General features: G+C 35.6%; 1 protein-coding gene across 3 annotated transcripts in view; it reads right to left on the minus strand.

Annotated features, from left to right (window-relative positions):
• GPATCH2 (G-patch domain containing 2) overlaps positions 1-23,491 on the minus strand; it is a 189,688-nt gene that overhangs the window by 31,500 nt on the left and 134,697 nt on the right. Inside the window, exon 8 of one of the 3 annotated variants that reach the window (XM_027774716.1) lies at positions 2,198-2,577. The exons of the other annotated variants lie outside the window; for them this stretch is intronic. Coding sequence (XP_027630517.1) covers positions 2,493-2,577 — 85 coding nt within the window. The 3' untranslated portion in view covers positions 2,198-2,492. Of the gene's footprint in view, positions 1-2,197; positions 2,578-23,491 lie in introns of those variants that run through there. 3 annotated transcript variants of the gene reach the window in all.

Raw genomic sequence — 23,491 nt, forward strand, 5'->3', positions numbered from 1 at the left:
GTATGTGGCCCTTTTTTTTTTTTGTTTTTTTTTTTTTTTTTTTTTTTTTTTTTTTTTTCTATAGGGCATGTGCACTCACCAGAGAGAAATCACCCCCTGTGGGGAATGGCAACACCAAAATTCCTCTCCTCTATTTTCCTCTTAGGATTTTGGGCATGGATGCACACACACCTGGAGTATTTCTCAGGCTGTGGGCCTGGAACTTAAACCATGCAGTTGGTCGCTTGGGATCCCGTGCTCTGATCTCCATGCCACCTGCTGGTTATCAAGGCCACTGTTTAAAATCACATCTTCGCAAAGTACAGAATTTATTAGTGTAGGTTAAAAAAAATCTCATCTCAATATGTACACTACGCACAATCTAAAAAAGTGACTCCTTTTATTCTTGGGCTCTTTATCCTACTTTCCTTTCACAGACTACACTAATAAATCCAAATCAATGACTAGTCATGTCTGTTGGCTGAAAGGTCTGAAAGATTATGCAACAAAATAGTGATGGTGATTTCTGCGATGACATTTTGTGAGAAATGTCTTTTGTATTCATTATTATTAGATTATCTTTTGTTGTGTTTTATAATAAGCATGCAACAAAAGATGCAAGGCATTAACTAGAGGTAGTGGGAAAGAGGAAAACAAGAGAACTGAGACATGGAAATCATCTCTTTGGGCAGCTGGATGGATTTGTTCTTCACAGGCAAAGTGGAGCTTTCACACCTTGGTAGCTGCACTGTCAAGTTATCTTCCTCTTGGCTTGATTTGCATTTGGGATGAGCCAGGGAGTCAGACCACGTTCTTTCTGGTGCAATGATTTCTGCTTTCCCACTAGATCTTTGAAAAGCCCACTTGGCACCGCATTTCTCAGTGTTGGGGAAAGATTTTTCCTACCTTTGGCAAGTTACTTTAATTTTCTTTGCCTCAATTCCCTGATCTTTAGGAATTGTGATTAGACTAGTACTTACCTCAAAGGTTTGTTTGTTTGTTTTAAGACTTTATTTAGAAATCATTTGTGTAAACCATTTTGGGATGGTGCCTTCACACAGTAAGAAATCCATAGCAACAAGCTATTCCTCTTACTATGACTATTGCCTCCACTTTAGATAAGAAGATCAGGGTACAGAAGAGTTCACTGTTTACCTAGTGCTGAACAGCTAAAGAGAACTGTTGGTAGGCACTCTATACACTATATCCAGAAGAATACCTGGTGTAGAGTGTCATTAAATACGCACTAGATAAATATTGAACAGAGTAAACTCATTACGTTTGAACACTATATGCTACAATAAGAATAGGATTAAGGTAATTTAAAAATAACTTTTGGTTATAGAAAGGTTAAATTTTTCTGTAGTGTTTGGTTCCACTTGCTTTAAACATGTCTTAGCACTTAGGAATAGAGCACTTGTTTTCACTTCAAAAACTCAACAAAAACCCACAATTCATTTTTTAAACATTTTCTTTCTTTCTTTCTTTTTTTTTTTTGAGAGGTTTTTGCTACAGGGCGTGTGCGCTCATCAGAAAGACAGAGAGAGACAGAGAGACAGAAAGCGAGAAATCACCCCCCATGGGGGATGACCACGCAGCAATCCCTTCTCCTCCATTCTCCTCTCGGGATCTTGGGCACGCACGCACATGTGCCCCGCATGAGTTTAAGCCACTGGGTCCAAGACTCGAACCATAGTTGGCTACCTGGGAGTTCAGCAACATAGCCATTACGCTAACTGCTGGTCCCAAGAGTGCCCCAATTCAAAACCCACTGATATTTTCACATCAGCACACTGATGCAGATTTTTTTCTCTTGGTCACCATTTAGTACCTTCTGTTTCAAAGATGTACACATGTATGGTGTATCCCATGCTTTCTCTAGGGCCCAGGAGGACTGCTACGCTAATGGTATCATTCCTTGTGTTTATGACTGAGCATACCCTTCCATAGACCTGAACAGGTCATTTAAGTATTTATTCTTTTTGTACCTCTTCATTATCCTACACAAATGATACCTGAAAGTGCCAGTGATTGTTATATGCAATTCACGTAGTTATTAGAACTTTCTGGGTATATATAAGTTTAAAAAAAGCTCACATTTGGGGAAATGTTAACCTTCTTGTACAATGCATTACTCAATGGGTTTCTAAACATCTGTTTGGGATAACTGCTAGTATAGCTTAGCTTACATCACATAGTTATGCTTCCCACGTTTGTCCAATTCCTTCATATTTTTTAAAGTAACTCCTAGTCAATAAAATCATGGTGTGTGTGTTTATATATAAAGTCCCTCAAAAATACTCATTTAAGAATTAAGTTCTTATGATTTACAGGTATTCTACTAGATGCAACACAAAATACAAAGAAAGGTAAGATAGCTCCCACCCTCAAGGAGTTCATAACCTAATACAGAAAACACACACAAACAGAAATGAACAGTATAATGAATCCAAAGGGCTACAGTAGCAGATCGTCTCTTTGGGGAAATTGAGGAAAATTCATATCGCCTGAGTTCAAATTTGAATATTGTCTCTCCAAGTAGAATCTAAGATATTTGAGGCATCTTGGAGTATTCTTTTATTCTTCACACCACAATACCTAGGAAATAGTAGGCACTTAGTAAACTGACATTGTTTAAATTTTCTTGATTCGCAGCTATAACTATACATTTCTGGAATCTTTATCACTGATTTTTGGTACAGGATTTAAGAAATGAACCTCATTGTAATTTCCTTAAAAAATGATAATGTAACTTATTTCCTAAGTGTCAAGTTTTAAGAGATATAAAAATAACTCAAAATAAATGTGATTCTTTGGATATGTCCATTTTAACGTCTTACAGAAAAGAATCATCGAATAAGACTACTGGTTCAGATATAATTCCATATTTTCTCTGATAATGACACTGTGAAATGTGTCATTGTCCTAGGGAATCTAGGGTGGTGTGCTTGCCATTTATAATATCTACTAATAAAATTATGGGATATTCTTAACTTTTTGTTGAGAAATTCTAAAAATACTTTATTACTTAAAAAAATGAATCCATTACATGTTCACATGAATCACACTTTTATGAAAGCTGTATTTTCAAAAAAAAATTGAGTAAGAAAGTGAGGCATTATTTCTTTTCTTTTTTCTTTTTTTTTTTTTTTTTGCAAATCTTTGAATGTTTGGCTTAATAAAATAAGCATAGTTGGATTTTCACATCTGAGTCTTGTATTCGACCTGCTGTGATGTCACTGTCAAATAACATTTGGGAAACTCCGTTGCATACTCCTGGCTGATGTAACTTGGATTTCATAAGTTGAAAAACTTACCACGTCCTCTTTAATTTTTTTAGAATTATTTAATAATAATTATAATTATTATTATTATTATATTTTAATTTGACCAGAGAGAAATAGAGAGAGAAGGAAAGAGAAGTGAGAAGCACCAGGTCCAGGACTCGTCCCATAGTCAGCCATGTGAGCATCCAGTGTCTTAACCACTACACCATTTGCCAGCCCCCTCATATCCTCTTTTAGGGTACTTTCTAGCTGGTGGACATGAGTTTCATTCAATCTGCTCCCAGAAATCCCTCAGCTCTTAAGTAAGCAGTGCTTCACAAGTTTCCACTCCTTTCTGGGTCACTAGTACATGATCTCTTTGGTTATCTGGGAGTCTCGAGCACATCAGTATTTCCAGATTACCCCAATATTCTTAACTTTTTTTTGAAGAAAGTCTATGCATTATTCATTTCTACATCTACTTCATCTAATACATGATATTTTGATGTGTTTATTGAATTGACCTGTTATTGTTTTTTTCCTGTTTTGCTATATCAGACTCTAGATCAACGCTGTAAGTTCAGTTCTGAGGTAGTATTTTGGAAGAGGCATGTCCTAGGTTTCCTTCCTTCCTTTCTTTTTTCCTTCTTTCCTTCCTTTCTTTGTTTCTTTCTTTCATCAGCTCGGGGGATAAGAGAGTTAAAAGAGGGCAAAGCAGAGTATACATATATGTATGTATGTATGTATACATAGAGAAAGTCATATGTCACTTAATGACAGGGATATGTTCTGAGAAATGTGTCATTAGGGGATTGCGCGAGCATCATAGGGTATACTCACACAAACCGAGATGGTAAAGCCTACTAAACGCCTAGGCTATATGATGTGGGGCCAGTGTCACATACGAAGTTCTTGGGTGGCTGAAATGTTATGTGGCACATGACTGTATTTTATTTTTAAGCAGGTATTTTGTTAAATCATCAAAGTTATTATCTAAATTACCAAGAGTATCCAGGCCTACTTAGTTCTACCTATGAAGAGGTATGATGACATACATTTAAACATACTCCATCTTGGTGAAGCCTTACAAAACCTGTTACATTTCTGAGGAGCCTGAGGTCCAGAGAAACTGCTACTTGTCAAAAATACCATGAACAGAAAATAAAGTTACTATGTTTACACCAATAGTGCTAACATAGAAGAACTACTCCTCCTCTCCCATTTGACTTAGTTTATAATACTCTATTTAAAAGCTGTCACTGAAAATGTAACACATACCATGCCCTACATTATCAAATGGGAAATATACTTTTCATCAAGAAATAAGAAGGAGGTGTTCATGAGTTTAAGTCTACCAATCATTTGGGAAAATAACTCTAACTCAAGTCTCAAAGAGAATTCCAAACCAGCACATAAGGCATTCTAGACCACGGGGTGAGAAAACATATTTACAGAGGACTGAGGGCATCAGACTGCACATGTGACCTTCCATAACTAGGGTCCTGTAAGCTCAATGTGTGTGAAGCAATGGGAGGAGATGATGCCTCCCAGCACATATCAAGTGTTAGTAAGTTCAGCGAACCTGGCTACTCATGATTATTTAAAATTCACTAGGAAAACTAATTAAGCTGCTTGTTTAATCAATCACCTTATTGACCAAATTGACAAAATAAATTCGATGGAAAATGACCTGTCCATAATTCTCAGTCAACACAGTTCTGGATTTTACTGTAGCTGTAGTCAGAAAGTTACTACTCTTCTGGAGTGATGGAGTCAAATGTAGACACATCTGCCAGGTAGCCCTTGAAGTTGAGAGGCTTCACTATATCAAGAGAGTCTACAATTTACTGGCATCATTAGGTTGGAAAATACAGGCTTACAGACTGAACTTGGCTTGGTTCTGTGAAGTATGCCACGACTTCGCTTGTTGAGAGGACTTACAGTGATGTCTCAGTTCTCTATACTGTACTGTCCATTTGCTGAGTATGACTCCTCAAGAGCAAAGGGAAATGTGGTTGCCACTTGTAGCTCCAAAGGGAGATGGTAATAAAGACTGGATGCTTTGCCAATCATCCAAAAGGTGTGAAACTTCTGAAATATATATGAAGTTATTTCTACTTTGGAATATGTCACACAGTGTAATAATATCAATTTAAGTTTATTTAAATTTGGGTTAGATTATTATTTATTGGTGGACTTTAATTGGGAATCTATGATCCCACTGAAATGCCACTTCTTTTATGCAACTTTTTCTGATTCCCATTGCCAGAAATAAGATCTTACTCCTCAGGAAAAAAGAAGTGTTTTCTCTTTTTCTTTTAGAGAGATATTTTTTGCTATGGGGTATGTGCACTCACCAGAGAGATAGAGAGACAGAAAGCGAGAAATCACCCCCGAAGGGGGATGGCTATGTCACAATTCCTTCTCCTCCATTCTGCTCTTGGAATTTTGGGTGCATACATACATGGCCCCCAGTATAAGTTTTAAGCTGCTTGGTCCAGGACTCGATCTGCAGTCAACTACATGGGAGTCTAGCAACATAACCATTACACCATCTGCTGGTCCCAAGAAGTGTTTTCTAACTTAAACTACAGCCGTGTATGTAAATGAATGGATGTTCTATCTAGCTAGACTGTGTATGTCTCGAAGACTGACTCACCGCTGATTTATTTAAGTACATCTGCCTTATTGGCACTTAGGTGCCTTGCCAGCATCAGGCACTTATTAAATGGTTACTGAATGAAATTTAACAAGGCATGCCAAGGTTTTTATAGTAACTTGTTTTAAAGGTAATCAATAATTTATTGGGGTTCCATTTTCATTAATACATAAGTGCATACTTATGAAGGTAGCCACAAAAACTATTCGGTGCATTTCTTGGGCTTTGAAATACAAATATCTGCAAAACTGAGCTTGGTCACTTAAGTCTTTTTCTAAAGAATATGTGTATTTCTTAACTCTAAAATGTTTCCATTCTACATAACTTTGCATTCACTAAGTGTAAGTTTATGAAAAGAATGTTTCAGTCCCTTCTTTACCACAATAGTTTTTGGTAGATAAATATTATGGCTATAAAACTTTTATAGACTTGTTAGCAAATATTTACTAGACTGTGAAATACAGTGTGATAGCTAAATAAGATATCGGGGGTTTATGAAGAGTACTTGAACATTAATGCATCATAGTCATGAGGAAGAGTATTTCAGAATCCTCCTAAATCAACTCGGCTGAAATAACTGAAAAGTGGGGGTACATTAGCTTAGCTTCAGAATTAGTTTTCTTGTTGAGACCTCTGAACCAGTGTCTTTAAAAAATTTATTACTTCAGTTCTATTACTCACTGTATTTAAAATGTCTTTTGTTTTTAAATGCCCATGGAGAAAAAAAAGCTCCCCTAAAAATTTAATTTCAACTATAAACTTTCCTTTATCTATATAATGCATTTCTTTCAAAAAAAAAACACAAGCTTCTATATTTTTAACATTTTGAAATCAAATGACAAATGATCCAATGGAAGTAGATTAGGCATGTTGTCAAAATGTTGTTACTTTTCTTTCCACAAAAATAAACCAATTTAAATGCTGTGTAAGATGACTACTTTAGAAGAAACAACACTTTTGCTTACAAAAACAAAATACTGGATTTCTGAAAGCAGTTAACTCTTATATAGTTTCAAAATAAAACTTGAAAAAAAAAAAACTGCTGTGTAAATTATCCAGTATTTAACCAGGACAGTTATTTAACCCTTCCTTCATTTCATCTGTAAAATGGGGATAATAAGAACATCTACCTCATAGGATAATTTTGGAAATGAAATGAGTTCAAATATATTATTGACACTCAAAGATTCTTAGCTACTATGGTATGAACTATTAAAATGATGGGAAATGTATTCCTTCAACTAAGGCAGTGTATGTCTTTTTTTATTCCTGCCTATTTACAGATCCATTTATACTGAGAAGTAAAGTGGTAAAGAGTGTTGGACTCGGGAGCCCAAAAAGACAAAGTTCAATACTTTCAATGAACAATTTGGGTGACCCTAGTTAAATTACTTAATTTCTTTGTGCTTGGACTTTCTCATCATAAAATGGAGACATTTAATAGAATCGATCTCATAGAGCTGATGTGAGGATTATATGAGTGTGCGCCTCACAGAATACACTGTTTCCCACAAAAGGAATCTGTATATGACAAACTGAATATTGTGTAATTTAGCTTAAAAAAAAAAAAAGTCTACTGGGCTAGTCTGTCATCTGGTGGTTAAGGTGGCTGGAACACAATTGACCCAATGTGAGCCCTGGACTCACTGGCTTAAAAAAACACATCAGGCACATGTGCATGCATGCCCCGAATCTGAAAAGAAAGAGCAATGGTAGAGGGGTTGCGGCATGAGTTTCTCTCATGGTGGTGGTGGTTGGGGGATGCTTTCTTGCTTTCCCTTTCTTTCTGACTCTTTAGCAAGCACATGTACCCTCTGGAAAATTAAAAAAAAAAAAAAATTAAGCACTGTCTCCACCCCCTGGAAAGTTTATTTCTTCCAAGAGTGAGAGAGAAATGAGAGACATAGAGGCAGCACCCTCAAGCAGGTCTTTGCACCCAATCCATCCTGGATCACGGGCATATGATCACTTAGCACACTCAGAGAGGTCTCCAGTTGCAAAACTGTAACCTTCCCATATGGATCAGCCTTGCAGAGCATCACATTCTACTGCTGCACCACTCTCATGGCCTGGCACTTGGCAGTTTTGAGTCTAGTCCTAAGTACAAAAAAGCAGAGAAACTCTTGGGCTGATAACATGTTTTGCTGTTATGAACTTGATCCTAAAGACAATGAATGAAAAACTAAAGAATTTTTATTAGACACAAATAGATTTGTGTTCTTCACATACCATTCTGGTTATGGTGTGCAAAATGAATACAGGAGACAAATGTGAATGAAAGGAGTAAAGGATAGCTACTGTCCAGGTCTGTTTGTCTGTCTGTCTGTCTGTCTATTTATTTATTTATTTTCACTAGCATAAAAGCATTTTGAATGTAGGGACCTCAGCATATGGGCTCTACACATTTCACTTGGCCTAGTGACTTTTCTATTCTCAGTATTAAAATGCCTTTTCAGGTGTGTGAAAGTTGAGTATATATAAAAGATCATATTTTGTTCTAGAAACATAGTTGATACCACTTTAAAAGACTAGAAAATGATCATATGCTAAATTTATCAACAGAAATAATGAAACCCTGACCACATAGCACTCTGATCACTATTTCCTCACTTACAAATAAGCATGCTATGTAGAAGACCTGAAACCCAAAAATTAAAAGAAAAACCATATTCTTTTTAAAGAGTTATTTTATTTAACTCTATTTATTTATATTTATTTTAATTTGACCAGAGAGAGAAAAAGTGAGAAAGAAAAAGAGAGAGAGAGAGAGAGAGAGAGAGAGAGAGAGAGAGAGAAAGAGAAAGCAAGCTGCCAGGTTCAGGACTTGAACCATGGTTGACTATTTGGGAGTCCAGTGCCCTTAACCACCACGCCACCTGCCAGCCCCAAGAAAAATCATATTTAGAATATTCAGGGAATATGGTGGCAGTTACATTGTTGTTTTTAAACAACATTTATATAATAACATGTGGCAGACCCCAAATTCCTGTACACTAGTGACCAACAAGGTATTCCTCATATCCTGCTTTCTTCTCCCAAACAGGTGGTTGAGTACAAATTACTGACTTCATATCAACACCTGTGCAGAAAAACGCAGTGAAATTTTCTGATGGTCCCAAATACAGGAAAACTCCCAAAGCTCCATCAGCCACTCAATGGAAAGTGCAGTAAGCCATGATGAAAGCAGAAGCTGAACTTGGGAGGCATTTTGCAGGATCCAATTTATAAATGAGAACAAGAGAACTAAGCCTCATGAAGAGGCCTGGATTTGGTTTCTAGGGCAACTTGAACACACCTGGTGTGGTTATGCACACCTACTAACTAACTTAGCTAATTGGGAGGCTTGAACATACTCTGTCAGAAATAACTGTCTCTGTCTCTCTTCCATTCCCTCTCTCTCTATTCATTACCTCTCATAAAGGAAAAAAGAAATCATGACTAGAGAAGTTAATAAGTTAAATAATTGAATAAAAGGAAGATTTTAAAAGGAAGATGACTTCTTTCAGCAATTAGAAATAAAGAGAGAAAAAATTTCTAGAATTATACTAAACTAGAAGGCACGCAAGAGTAAATAAATATAATGGAGACAGGATATAAAATATAATAAAAAAATAGAAAAAAGATGCAAATTTTAAAAATAAAAAATTCTTTTTTTTTTTTTTGAGAGGTTTTTGCTATAGGGCGCGTGCGCTCGCCAAACAGAGAGAGACAGAGAGACAGAAAGCGAGAAATCACCCCCCAGGGGGGATGGTCATGCCGCAATCTCTTCTCCTCCATTCTCCTCTCGGGATCTTGGGCACGCACGCACACGCACCCGGTGTGAGTTTTAAGCCACCGGGTCCAGGACACGAACCATGGTCGACTACGTGGGAGTCCAGCAACATAGCCATTACACTAACTGCTGGTTCCCTAAAAATGAAAAAATTAATATTAAAAGGATTAGTAAGAGATAGCCACAGATGATAAGCAAAGAAGATCCAACATATGTATAATAGAATTTTTTAAAACAACAAAATCAAAGCAATGAAACAATTTGAGAAATTATAACTGGAGAAAATCTGAGAGATTTAGTTTAAAAATAATAAAAACTACTTATTGAAAGAGCATATTTTATCTTGAAACAAACAATCAAAAACACCTAGAATGATCCCAATGTCAAAATATAGGCTAATCAAACCATTAAGTTTTAAAGAAAAAGAAAATAAACTTTGGGCGTCCAGGCAAAACCACGTCACTTTTATGTAAAAGGGAACTGGATTACATCTGATATTGAAAGCAAAGCATTATGTGAGCACCAGAGTAACAGATTTAAGACAAGCAAGAAAAGAAAATAGGAGCCCTGGATTGTATTCCTGATCAAAATGACCTTTAAATATAAGTAAACTATTAATAACACATAGGAAGTCAGAGAATCTTGTTCAAATGAGTTAGAGGTTGGGTAACTTGAATACTGTTCATAATAGGGAACCTATAGCAAAGGGTAAAAAAGGGAGGAGAAATATAAAGACTTGTTATATAAAGGTATTGATATAAAGATAATTACAAGAAAAAAAAATCTTCCAAAAAGTCAAACAATATATATCCGAGAAACAGTGAGAGAATGAATGAGAGTGGAGATGAAGGAAAGTTAGAAAGACAGGGAGAGAGAGAGAGAGAGAGAGGTCTGCTTAGCTTAGAAACAAATAAATGAAAAAGTCAATAACCCATACACAGAACAACTCCTATAGGAAGGGGGAAAGAAAAGTAGAGAGGACCATGGACAAGCTATGCTACTTTAAAAACAAAACAAAACAAAACCAAAAAAACAAAGACCAAAAAAACACCGAAAAACTTCTTATGAAGATTTGATTGTGGAACCCAAAACTATTTTGATATTGTTATAAAACAAAATGTAACACACTTTTTAAAAAGGTGTCTAAGGGCAGGCAGGTGGAGTGGTGGGTAAAGGCGCTGCATTCCCATATGGTCACTGTGGTTTGAGTCCTGAACCTAGCAGCTTACTTTCTTGATTTCCCTTTCTCTCTCTCTCTGGTCAAATAAAAAAAAAATAATAATAAAAAATGGAATTAAATAAATAAATAATTCTTAAAAAAAAAGTGTCTCTAAAAATGAAACCAATACATCTAATTACACATTGATATATCTGTATTTAGAGAGAAACTATTGGGTCATTGGAAAAGTCATGATGTATTTTTCTGACAACTCAGTATTTCCAGTGGTTATTTTACTGATGGTTATGATGGTATGGTGATCCTGAGACTGCTCTTTATGTATGGTGGGATAAATAAAAGGAGCACTTATTCTTGTAGTATTGAGATATATTTTAAACATGGCTGAAAAAAGAGAATGAGAGAAAGTACAATGATGTCCTGAATTTAAACTGGAACTATCCATATGCACTGATGTTTACTCCTAAAAAAAAAAAAAAAAATCTAAATTGTTTCTCTGAAAAGGCCTAGCATCCAGATTTATGCCTGGGTAATGACAACCTTACCATCCAGATTTATACCTATTTCCTAAAGAAATCAATGCTTTTGGAGAAATGGCTAACTCTGATCTAGGCCAGAGTTGAAGATAGACTAGAAAATGTAAATGTATCAAAACGCAAGGAGGAAAGCACAGACTAGTAGCAAAAACAAAAAGGCTCAAAAACATGACAGAGAAACAAACATAAAGTACTAACTCCGAACTAGTATTGATTGTGAAACAAAACCAAGAAAGCCAAACACAGAACATGAATCTAATTAGATCCCAGATATAAATAACAATGATAAGAAACACAGGGGACAGAGGGATGTTAAATGACACCACATAAATAAAATCAGCAACATTCTTCATATGTGGAAACTCCACAGGACAAAGGATCTGATTTCTTCAACCAAAAAATGTTAAAGAGAAAACACACACACACACACACACACACACACACACACACACACACACACGGAGGGAGGGAATTTATAAATCAAAAAGAATTTAAGAGGTTATAAACCATCAGGGATATGTGGGTCTATGTGACTACCAGTTGGAGAGATACCTACTCACCTGTGTTAAGGAGTTATTGTTATTTTCATAGATGTGGTAATGGTACTGTAACTTTTTTCTTTTTAAGAGGCTATCATCTTTTTGAAGAATATACTGACATATTTCAGTTGAAATAATATGATGGATGGGGTCTGGGGTCGAAGGAAGGACTGGTGGGCATACAGACGAAACAAGATTGGTCACATATTGATAAGTATTTCTCTAAACCAGCTGATAAGTATATTGAATTTACATGTTTCTGTATGTGTGTGTATATAATAAAAATTTCTATAAAATAATATTACAAATTGCTTTGACTATCTTGACAACACAAGTGAAAGAGCACCTTTTTTGGCCCTCAAGATAGCCGGTATGACATCATTATAGGTTCTCCCAGGCTCAATGAAAGACCCTTCATAATTTTTAAGTGACCAAATTTGAAATTAAATTAAGTTATCCATGAAGTCTAAGTCATCTGGCCTGTAGTATACACCCCTGTGTTATAATGATATAAAAAGATTACAAAAATCTTTATCTGAGGTTTATTGTCCTTAGAAAGGATAATGCATAGTTTTTATTCCATCTTTCTAATTAGTAATTTAAGCATATGTTCAGCATTTAACTCTAAATGTTTGCCTTTTCCCCAAGCTCAAAGACAGCTGTCCAAGATTTGAATGCCAGAAAACATTTAAATATCAACATCTGTTGAATTATGTTAATTTAGTGTAATATAATTGGGCATGAGTTGGAATTGATCAGAAGTATATGAAATAAACAAAGGTAAATTCCCACCAATATCCTGGTATACAAATAAGTGACTAAGGAATGATAAAAAAGATTTCTTTCTAAAGAGAGAAGGAAAATTACTGATAATAAAAAAATTAAATTGTAAAAAAGTAGGTTTAACTTTATGAAACATATTGTTAGTTTTATTTTAAAATTGATCTGAAGTTAAGAGGAAATGAAAATTAGCTAAAATGAGTGATAAAGAATTAATATTTGAATTTTTTATACTATTAACTGAAACATTCTAATCACACTTAGAGATGTATTCAATTTTTAGATTGCATGATAATTCTTGTTACAATAAGCAGTAAAACAATTTGCCTCAAAATTCAAGAGAGGATGTGATTTAGGTCCTATAGAAAAACTACTGTTTTGTAAACTGAAAGTATGTTTGGTATGTTAGATGTGATAGATAAATTTAGTAGATTTATTCTGAGGACTGTAAGATACAAATTAACGAGAAGCAGCAGCTGTTATTTATTGTTTTGCTGACTTAAAATATTTATTTTTACAATGATTCTTTTACTAATAAATTAGGATTTCTTGTTTGTTTGGGAAAGTATTCTGGCACATATGCATATTGGATTAATAGATCCCCAAATGTACCCATAATGAAGTTATAACCCAGGCTGCAGTAGTGATCCAAGCTGTTGTGATATGGCCCTGCAGGTGTACCATCATCATTTCCTGGGGGAACTATCTCTGGGAGTTAAAGGTTAGTTCCGTACCCAGGTCCATTTAATCACAGGACCAATTTGCAGAGTGCCAATGTGAAACAGACACCTGTCCTTAAGGAAATGGACTTTGGAACACAAATTTATTCCAGCGAGGAGTCCCTGGAACAGCGTTCACATGCTATTTTCCATCATTAATGACCACAGGCAAATTCAACTGCAAACCTAGAGGTGAGAGGCTGAGCAACCTCTGAAAAGGTTTCAACCATTTGAAAATGTCTGTCTACCAGGATTCAAGAAGGGGTGGATATAATAAGAATATTTCTAGAGAGCAGTTTATTGGTTTTGAAGGTTTTTGTTTTGTTTTGTTGTTTTTGAATCACACACTGGACATATTACACATTTCCAAATGAAAAATTTCCTTTTTTCCTGTGTGGGTTCTTTATATTACATTGAAAGGTAACCTCTCACAATTCTAATCGACTGAGAATTAATTTTGTCTAGTCTAATTACAACTTAAAATAGCTCTAAATAATAATTACTTTAAAATCTTGGCAAAGAAGGGATGCGATGTCAGGAGGCAAGAGAAATGGCGATTTGAGAACATTGTAGTTTTATAAAATATCATAATTTGGTCATGTAGAGTAAAGCAGATTGATTAAATTCCTTAAAAACTGCTTTATGTTATATATGTGGTATGTTTCCAATTATTCTACTCTAAGCATATGTATACCCAGAAGCTGTTTGAATTTTCTTTTTAATAGGAATACACATATAATTAAGTATATCCTAATTAAACAAATATAGAGTGTTCTATTAATTCATCCATGTATATGTAAGAATGAATCAAAATAATCTACACTTCTGTCTGAAGGACTCAGTAACCTTTTTTTATAACAATAAAACCTAAGGCTAATTCAGGCTAATTTTAAAAGAACTAGAAATTTTATTTCGAAAGTTAGTATTTAAAAGTAATTTCAAGTCTTTTTTTTGGACATGTATAAAAACTATAAAATGCTAACTGATATAACTTGCTTCAAAATATCATTGTAGTTTTACCATAGTAAAGGAAGCTTTAAGATTCTAAATTCGCTAAGATAAAATAGGTAACCTCTCATTTAAATAATTAAAACAAACATCATTTACTTGTGTTGGTACATTTAATTTTGTTGATCCATTTCTGTGAAAAGCAACATTAAACAAATACAGTCCGTGTCATTAAGCAGTAACTCTAATGAACAGTTATCCTATCCCAATTTATTAACAGCTGCTCAAAAATGTAGTAATTAATAGTTTCATTTATTTTTGGCAAACCTGCAAAATGACAAATAGTTTCATATCTGTTGCAAATTAGGTCTCCTTTCCAAACAAACAAATGACAGTTGTTGGGGAAGACTGAGCAAACTGAATCCTTGAATACCTTTCGATCTTTAGAAAACCTGGTAAAGAACAACTGAAATGCTGTTATATCTGCAACAAAATACATCATAGGAAATGAATTTGTATTACCGTCAATACAAATGTTCTTTCTAATTTGATGTAAAAGAATCAATGTATGTGTGTTTGTGTGTGTGCGCTGTGTGCCTATGTGATGGGAATTGTTTCTCAGATTTATTTATTTATTTATTTTTATCCTGTCAGTTCAAGAGTTTCTTTATACTACTGATCAGGAAAGAAGGCAGGCAAAAAAAAAAGTTTATTTTTTCTTTCTCACTATTACTGAACAACCTAAGAAGTTAGAGTACACAGTAGCCAAAGATTCTCAAATCATTTGTAAAAACACAGTGCTTTTTGGAACTAACCAAAAGTAAATGAATCAACTCTCAAGTTTCTGAAAGGCACTTTCTAAAATTAAATAGAATTGACTATCACTGATAAAAATGTTTTTACTCAATTTCAAGTTACATCTAGTCAGACTACTAGATGATTTCTCCTTCGTGTCTCATAAATGACAAAAATGTCATAGGGAGCAAGGCAAAATTCATCCCTTCCCCCCAAAGTACCAGATCCAAAAGAAAAGGCCTTGACATGATCTAAATAATTCAATAAAGCTGTCACAAACTATTGAGTTTGTTACATGGAATCTTAGAGCAATAAAGACTAATGATAAGTCTAAAAATGTATTAAAACAGCAAACTCTTTTTAAGAATGACATATCACTTAGTATCAGGCCAGGCATCACTTAATGCATATTTTTAACTGACTTTCAATTTGGGAAGGCTATATAGAACTTTCTGGTGCCAAACAATCGTTTTTCTGACATGAGAAACAATGTGAAATTATTTAATTGTAGCTCTAAAGTATTTAACTGTAGTAATGGCAGTGAGAGGTTTTTTTGTTTTGTTTTGTTTTTTGTTTTTTTGTTTTTGTTTTTAAACTTTGAGAAGCAAAAAAAGTTATGTTTAAATATTGAAATCCCAGTAAACAAAAAGATTGGATATTGCAGGACAGTTCTCTGGGTGGCCTTGGACTGACCCAGTTCTTCTCTCTTTCTCATTTGTAATGCTCAAGAAATAACTGGAGTGTGCTGGAAATGTAACGTCTTGACATAGGAAGGGACGGCCTAACACTGGCTCTGCTCCAGCTGCCCCTAGAAATAGGATGTCCTTCATCATTTCAGCACAGTGAGGCCGGAGGTACATACCCAGGGTAGGCCGTGTTTTAAGATCTTTCTTCTGCCCCAGGTAGCCGTCCTGAGTCTTAGGGACTAGTTTTCAATGGATCTTAGGCTTCTTTGTCCCTTAATGTCTATCTGTAAATAATAAATCTGCTTCATATAACTTGTGGCATGGGTGTGTTTTGTTTCATTAGGCTCAGGAAAGTAGGTAGCCAGTGTACAGTGAACCTGCTTCATGGAAATCATGCATGGAATTCAACAGAAGATGGGGGATTGAAGAAATACACTTAGTTGTCACTAGTACTTGGGTGTTCTGCCCCAACATTTAGTTGCATATGTGTGTGTGTGTGTGTGTGTGTGTGTGTTTTCATGACAGCTAATAACTGCATGCAATCATCACTCAATACCTATGCTTGTTAGGTAGGTAGTTCTTTTTAAGTAACAACTGAAAGTACCATATGCATTTATTTTTGAAAAAAATTTATATTTTACTACATTTGTATTTATGTTTTCAAAGGTTTTAAGGTATGTAAAAGCAACAGAAAGGCATGAACAGACTCTGAGACACTCCTTAAACAGTGGATTCGAGATAAAATGCAATAAAACTAGAGAAAAAACTTCAAGATAGACAAGTGGACAGAGAACACTGAAGAAACAAAAAAGTGACTAGAAAATAAAACCCTATAGTCTAATCAAGTATCAGATGAAATAATCTACATGCTATAGACAATATAGAGGAACCTAAAACAGGAAACACATAACTACAAGCTGTTTATGCAAGTCCTTAGAAAACACATCAGATGGATATATGAGGATAATGTCATGGTGAAAAATTTTCACATCACTCTTTCTGTTACACACCTACTCTATGATAAGGAAATAAAGTGAAGAAAATAAAAATGAAATGACAAACTAAAGATTGTAAGACTAGGGACCAGCAGTTAGCATAATGGCTATGTCGCTGGACTCCCACATAGTCGACCGTGGTTTGAGTCCTGGACCCAGTGGCTTACATTCACACTGGGCATGTATGCGTGTGTGCCAAGATCCCGAGAGAAGAATGGAGGATAAGGGATTGCGGTGTGGCCATCCTCCCTGGGGGGTGATTTCTTGCTTTCTGTCTCTCTGTCTCTCTCTGTATGTCTGGCAAGCGCACGTGCCCTATAGCAAAAACCTCTCAAAAAAAAAAAAAGATTGTAAGACTAATATCACTCGCATCAGTTAGATTAAATTACACTTATACTAAGAATCTATGTTTCTCTCTCAAAAGTTTGATGATAGGACCCAATAAAGCATCATATGTGAGAAAAATGACAATATTATGTTTACAATAAACATATAAACAAATTCACATCATATGTGAGAAAAATGACAATATTAATTATGTTTACAATAAACATATAAACAAATTCAGTGTCTTAATATTTAACCATTAACTGTAGGAATATGACAGAATGGCATGTTATTACAACTGAAGCCATGAGATACGATACATAAAGTGTTAAAGCAAGTTAAGTAATACAAAGTGGGGGCAGCTAGTGGCATGGTGGTTTAAGCAGCTGGATCCCACCTGGCCAGCTGTGTGGTTCAAGTCCCAGACCTGGTGGCTTGAGAAACACACTGGGCATATGTGTGTGCATGCCCCAAATCCTGAGGAGAATGGAGTGATGTCTCACTTTCCCTCTCTTGCTCCTTGTTGACCTCACTGTCTCTCTCTGCCAGCACACGTGTCCTATAGCAAACTAGGAAGGGACAGAAGTATAGGATACCTTGAAGAAGAACACAGTGTCCATTATTGATGATGGAGAACTTCCTGGTTGAATGGAGAGTATTAAAACAAGTTACTTGTTTAAAGGAGAGCATGCTGTTTGGTATTATTAAGATAGTTTAAGCATTGGGAGACAATTCTCCTATACTCATGATAAATTTAAAGAGCTTAGAAGAATAGTAAATAATAAAGATGTAAACAAAATAGAGAAATGTTATAGATTGGATACCCAGAAAACTACCACCAAAATCGACTCTCGTTTGTGGCATTAGTAAATATGTCCCTAAAATTCTTCTACAGAGATCTTGAAAATTCCCCTGAGGAGCTGAGGGTAAGATGTACTATACTGCAAAGGCTAAAGGCATAACTGCCCAGCCCTTTATTCAGAGCTTTGTGAAGAATGCCTGCTTGAAGAGCATGTTACAGTGACACGCTATGAAATCTGGGCTTTGAGTCATTTGTGCATGTCTCTTTTCCTACCTGCTTGGTATATTTTGGGAGTAAATGATCCTACAATTTACTGATTTAATGCATTACAGTTCTCTTCTCTAACCTTTATGTTTCTCCACAAGTTGAAAAGGGAAGTGCAGTCACTCATCCAAATGGGGTAAGAAAAGTCAAGATAATATTAAAAATGCTAAGAAAAAAATGGATTTCAACAGAGGAACAGAGAAAATAGCCTCACAAATAAGAAAGGTGAAGAATTTTTTATCTTGCATTTGATAAAATCTGTAACAAAAATTAAACTTGCATCTTTCCCTCCTTATGATTATTTTACCTTTTCAAATTGCCCCGTGCCCAATACAACTGATGGCTTCAGAGAGATGAGAAATGACTCTTACTGCATTCATAAAACAAGACAAAGAGGATCTATGAAAGGAATATTAGAAGGAACCAGAAGAGAGCTTAGAAATAAAAATTATAAGAATTTTAAAAATCATTAGAAGATTTCAGACATTCCACAGAGAAAACTGCGCAAAAGTCATCCAAGAAGTCAATTAAATATAAAAGAAAAGTTCAAAAATAGAAGATCATTTAAGAGTGTTCTAATATCCAAATAACAGAAAAACAGAAATGGCAAGCACGAGACATTTGGGGCAATGCTGTCAAAATCGTGACAGGAATTGCACTACGCAGTGGAAACAGTTAAATGAAGGCCTTGAAACTTCTGGGCATTCAAAGGCCAGAGAACCAGGAGGCTGAGCCAAAGCCAGAAGCCAGAAAAAGATGGATTTCCCAGCTAAAGAAGAAAGAACAAATTTGCCCTTTCTATACATTTTTGTGCTATTCAGGCCCTTAAGGGATTGAATAATGGTCACCTGCATTGGTGAGGAGTCTTCTTTACTCAGTCTAATTCAACTGTTAATCTCTTTCAGAAACACCTTCACAGACACATCCTGAAATAGTAGCTATCTGGGCATCTGTTAGTCCAATCAAGTTGACACATAAAATTATCCATCATGTAATGCGGTATGGGTATGAGGTGTGGGTCAGAATCTTTTTTTCTTTTTGCAAATGGATATCCAAATGTCCTAGTACCACTTGTTGAAAGACTTAAATTCCACTGAATTGCCTTTGTACCTTGGCAAAAATCAGTTGTCTGTATATGTCTGGGTGTATTTTATTATTTTCTTTTCTGTTTCAATGATTTGTTTTTCTATCTTAATGTAAATATCGATTGTCTTGACTACTTTAGCTTTTAGCCCTACCCTTTTTTACTGTATAATAGCTTTATAATAAATCTTGGATTCAGTTAACATTAGCCTTCCAAGATTAGTTTTCTTTTTCAAAGTTGTTTTGGCTATAATAAGACTGATTAATTTTCTTATGAAATTTAGAATTACCTTGTCTATTTCTACGAAACAGTCTATTGGGATTTTGATTCAGACAGCATGAATCTGTGGACAATTTAAGGAAGAATGATCTTAAGCATGTTATGTCACCTGGGCCAGCTAGGTGGTATGGTGGTTAAGGGAGCTGGTCCCACATGGCTGACTATGCAGTTCAAGTATACTTGAAAAATATGGTGGGTGCATTTACATGTCCAAAAATCCCTAGAGGAGAGTGGAGAAGGAATTGCAGCATGGTCATCACCTCCCAGGGGGTGCTTTCTCACTTTCTTTTTCTCTCTCTGTCTCTCTCAAGCGAGTGCATGTATCCTACAGCAAAACAAAAACAAAACCAAAATATTTTATTTTCTGACCATGCAGTTAGCTAAGTGGGATCTAGCTACTGTAACCACACTGCCACTGGCTGGCCCAGGAGACATAATATTCTTAAAGATGGTCTTCCCTAAACACTACCAACTTAACAGGATATTGTTGTCCACTATTTTAGATCATCCTTTCAAAAATCCTACAAAATAAATGTTATCATTTCATATAAGCAATGGCTGTTTATTTAAATGTCCTTAGGAATTCATTGGTTTAGTATTCATTCTTGCAATTCAGATGTTTCTTGGGAGATAATGTTTATTTTTTCTTTCTTTCAGTCTCCCAAATAGCCGTGCACTACCACACCTGGCTCTTTCAAACAGAGTCTTGTTATGTTGCCTAGGCCAGCCTCTGACTCATGATCCTCCTGCCTCAGCCTCCTGAATTGCTGGGATTATAGAACCATGCCACCTATTTGGCCTTTAGGTTTGACTGGGAATTGAACTTATGCTTCCTGGGAATTGAACTTATGCTTCCTGTGATCCCAACCTGTAGAGCACAGTGATTCAGTAGTCATTTCAGATTATTTTCTTGAAATACATTCCTTAAACAGTCTTCCAGCAAAGGTCTACTGATAATAAATTTCCTCAGCTTAAAATCTTAAAATAACTTTATGTCAGCTTGACAAAAACGGTCTTCCAGTTGCATTATTATTCTAGGGCGACTATATATATATATATGTGTGTGTGTGTGTGTGTGTGTGTATGTATATACATACACATATATATATTTAAAGAATTGTTTATTTGACTTTATTTATTTATTTAATTTTAAAAGTTTGACCAGAGAAGGACAGCGACAGAGAAAGGGGGAGGGAGGGGGGAACGGGGAGGGAGAGAGAGAGAGAGAGAGAGAGAGAGAGAGAGAGAGAGAAAGTAAGAAAGCAAGCCACCAGGTCTGGCACTTGAACTGCAGTTGGCCATAAGACAGTCTAGCGCCTTTAACCACCACGCCACTTGTTGGTCCCGACAATGTGTTTTTATTCAGTATTCTTCCACTGTCTTTTGGTCTCACTGCTACAACTGAGAAATCTCATGTATAGTTGCCATTCCTTAGTAGATAATTTGTCCTTTCTCCTACTTTAAGATCTTGTCTTTGACTTTGATATACTACAGTATACTATTAGATGTGGATTTTTTTTTTTGGCCTTTTTTTGGACGTTTTTGCTATAGGGCGTGTGCGCTCGCCAGACAGACAGTGAGAGACAGAGAAAGAAAGCGAGAAATCACCCCCCAGGGGGGATGGCCATGCCGCAATCCCTTCTCCACCATTCTCCTCTCAGAATCTTGGGCACGCATGCACACGTGCCCGGTGTGAGTTTTAAGCCACTGGGTTCGGGACGCAAACCACGGTCGACTACGTGAGAGTCCAGCGACATAGCCATTATGCTAACTGCTGGTCCTGGATGTGGATTTCTTTTTATTTATGGTACTTGGTATTCACTGTGCTTTTCATGTCTAATGGATTTATAACTTTAACCAGTTTGGGGAATTCTTAGCCAATGTCTCTTCAAATACCATTTTCCCTTCAGCTCTTCTATTCTTTCCATGAATGATTATAATTATATATATCTTAGATCTGCTCTATATCTCTTAACCATTATTTTATTCTTCTGTCTCCTTGAATTTTTATGCTATATTCTGGAATAATTCCTCAGCTATAACATCCATTTCACTAATTATCTCTTTAATAATCATAACAATCATATATTTTTATTTCTAACATTTATACTTTAAAAATTTTTGTGTGATTATTTGGAACAGTGATTTGCTGTTGTTTACTCATTTTTTTCCTGTAAACATTTCAGCCATAGTTATTTTATAATTTATATTTGATCATTTATGAAGCTGACATTCTTAGAGGTAAATCTTAGTTTGTTAAATTAGTTTGTAATCTTAGATTGTTGCTACATCTTTAATCATTCATATTGATTATTATTGATGTAGAATTATCTAATTTTATGTTCAGCAACTTTTGATGGTCTAGATTAGGCTAGATAGGATTTGCATTTGCATCTGCAGATACCTACTAGGTTCTCAGTCAGGACTAGTTTGTGCAAGATGATACTTTAAAGATCTATGGTTTGCTCTGGAATGTTAAATTCAGTAGCTAGCACATTAACACTGAGAAACTGTGGAATGCAGTGGGGGCTGCTGAGGTCTGTGATCTCATCTTGTTGAAATCAAATTAAGTGTAAATCTCATAGCAGTAGTTATGTTCAATATTCTCCCAAGAAGAGTAGCCATTTTAATCTCATTAAAATAAAATCTTCAACAATACCACATGCAAAATTTGAAAGTATATTGTCTAAAACAATAAAGGAGGACAAATTCTTTGTATTAAGAAAAAAAATCAACTTACCAAGATAAAATATATACGACCCTAAAAACACATCTTAAAAAAAGTTACTTTTGGGGCCAGCAAGTAGCATGGTGTTAAGGCACTGAATTCCACATGGCTGACTCCACAGGTTTGAGTGCGAGACCTGACAGCCTAAAAAACATGCTTTCTGTGCATGTGTGTGTACCACAAATCCTGAAAAGAGAATGGAGGAAAAGCAACAGCAGTGTGGTTATACACTCTAGATGGTGATTTCTCACTTTCCCTCTGTCTCTCTCTGTTGAGGACATGTGTCCTAAGGCAAAGACCAAAAAAGAAAAAAGATTATTTTCTTCCCTGTCTAATAAAGTCTATGGATCATTTAAATTTGAGAAAAAAAAGATTAATTCTACTGTTTAAATTAACAAAGTAAAGTAATTATCATAAATACTGATCTAAAGTATATTATGTTAATTATGGGAGACAGAAATTATTTTTTTCTTTTCATAGTTCATTATATATTTATTTTTAACCAGCTTTAACTAATTATAAAGAAAATGGTATGGGGGGAACCAGCAGATGGCATAATGGTTATGTCACTAGACTCCCATGTAGTCAACTGTGGTTTGAGTCCTGGACCTAGTGACTTAAATGCACGCTGGTGCTTGTGTGTTTTGCCCAAGAACCCAAGTAGAGAATGGAGGAGAAGGGACTGTGGCATGGCCATCTGCCCTGGGGGGGTGATTTCTCACTTTTGTCTCTGTCCTTCTGGCAAGTGCATATGCCCTATAGTAAAATCTGTTAAAAAAAAGAAAAAAGAAAAAAAAATAAAGGAAAAAGAAAATGGTACCAGAGCCAGCAGAGAGTGTAGCGGTTATGTTGCTGGACTCTCACATGACTGGCAGTTCAAGTCCTGGACCCAGTGGCTTGAAACTTCACTCTGGGTGCATGTATATGTGTGCCCAAGATCCAAGGAGAGAATGGAAGGGATTGAGGCATAGCCATCCTCACTGGGGAGTGATTTCTCACTCTTCTTCTCACTGTTTCTCTCTTTCTTCTCCCTCCCACACACCCGCTTTGTGATTAGACACACTCTAAGGCAAAAATTAAAAAAAAAAAAAAAAGAAAAAGAAAAAGGAGAAGAAAAAAGAACAAAAGAAAATCACGCTGGGCCCATGTATGAGCA

This window comes from Tupaia chinensis, unplaced genomic scaffold, assembly GCF_000334495.1.
Source record: "Tupaia chinensis unplaced genomic scaffold, TupChi_1.0 Scaffold000473_1, whole genome shotgun sequence".
NCBI classification, from domain to species: domain Eukaryota; kingdom Metazoa; phylum Chordata; class Mammalia; order Scandentia; family Tupaiidae; genus Tupaia; species Tupaia belangeri.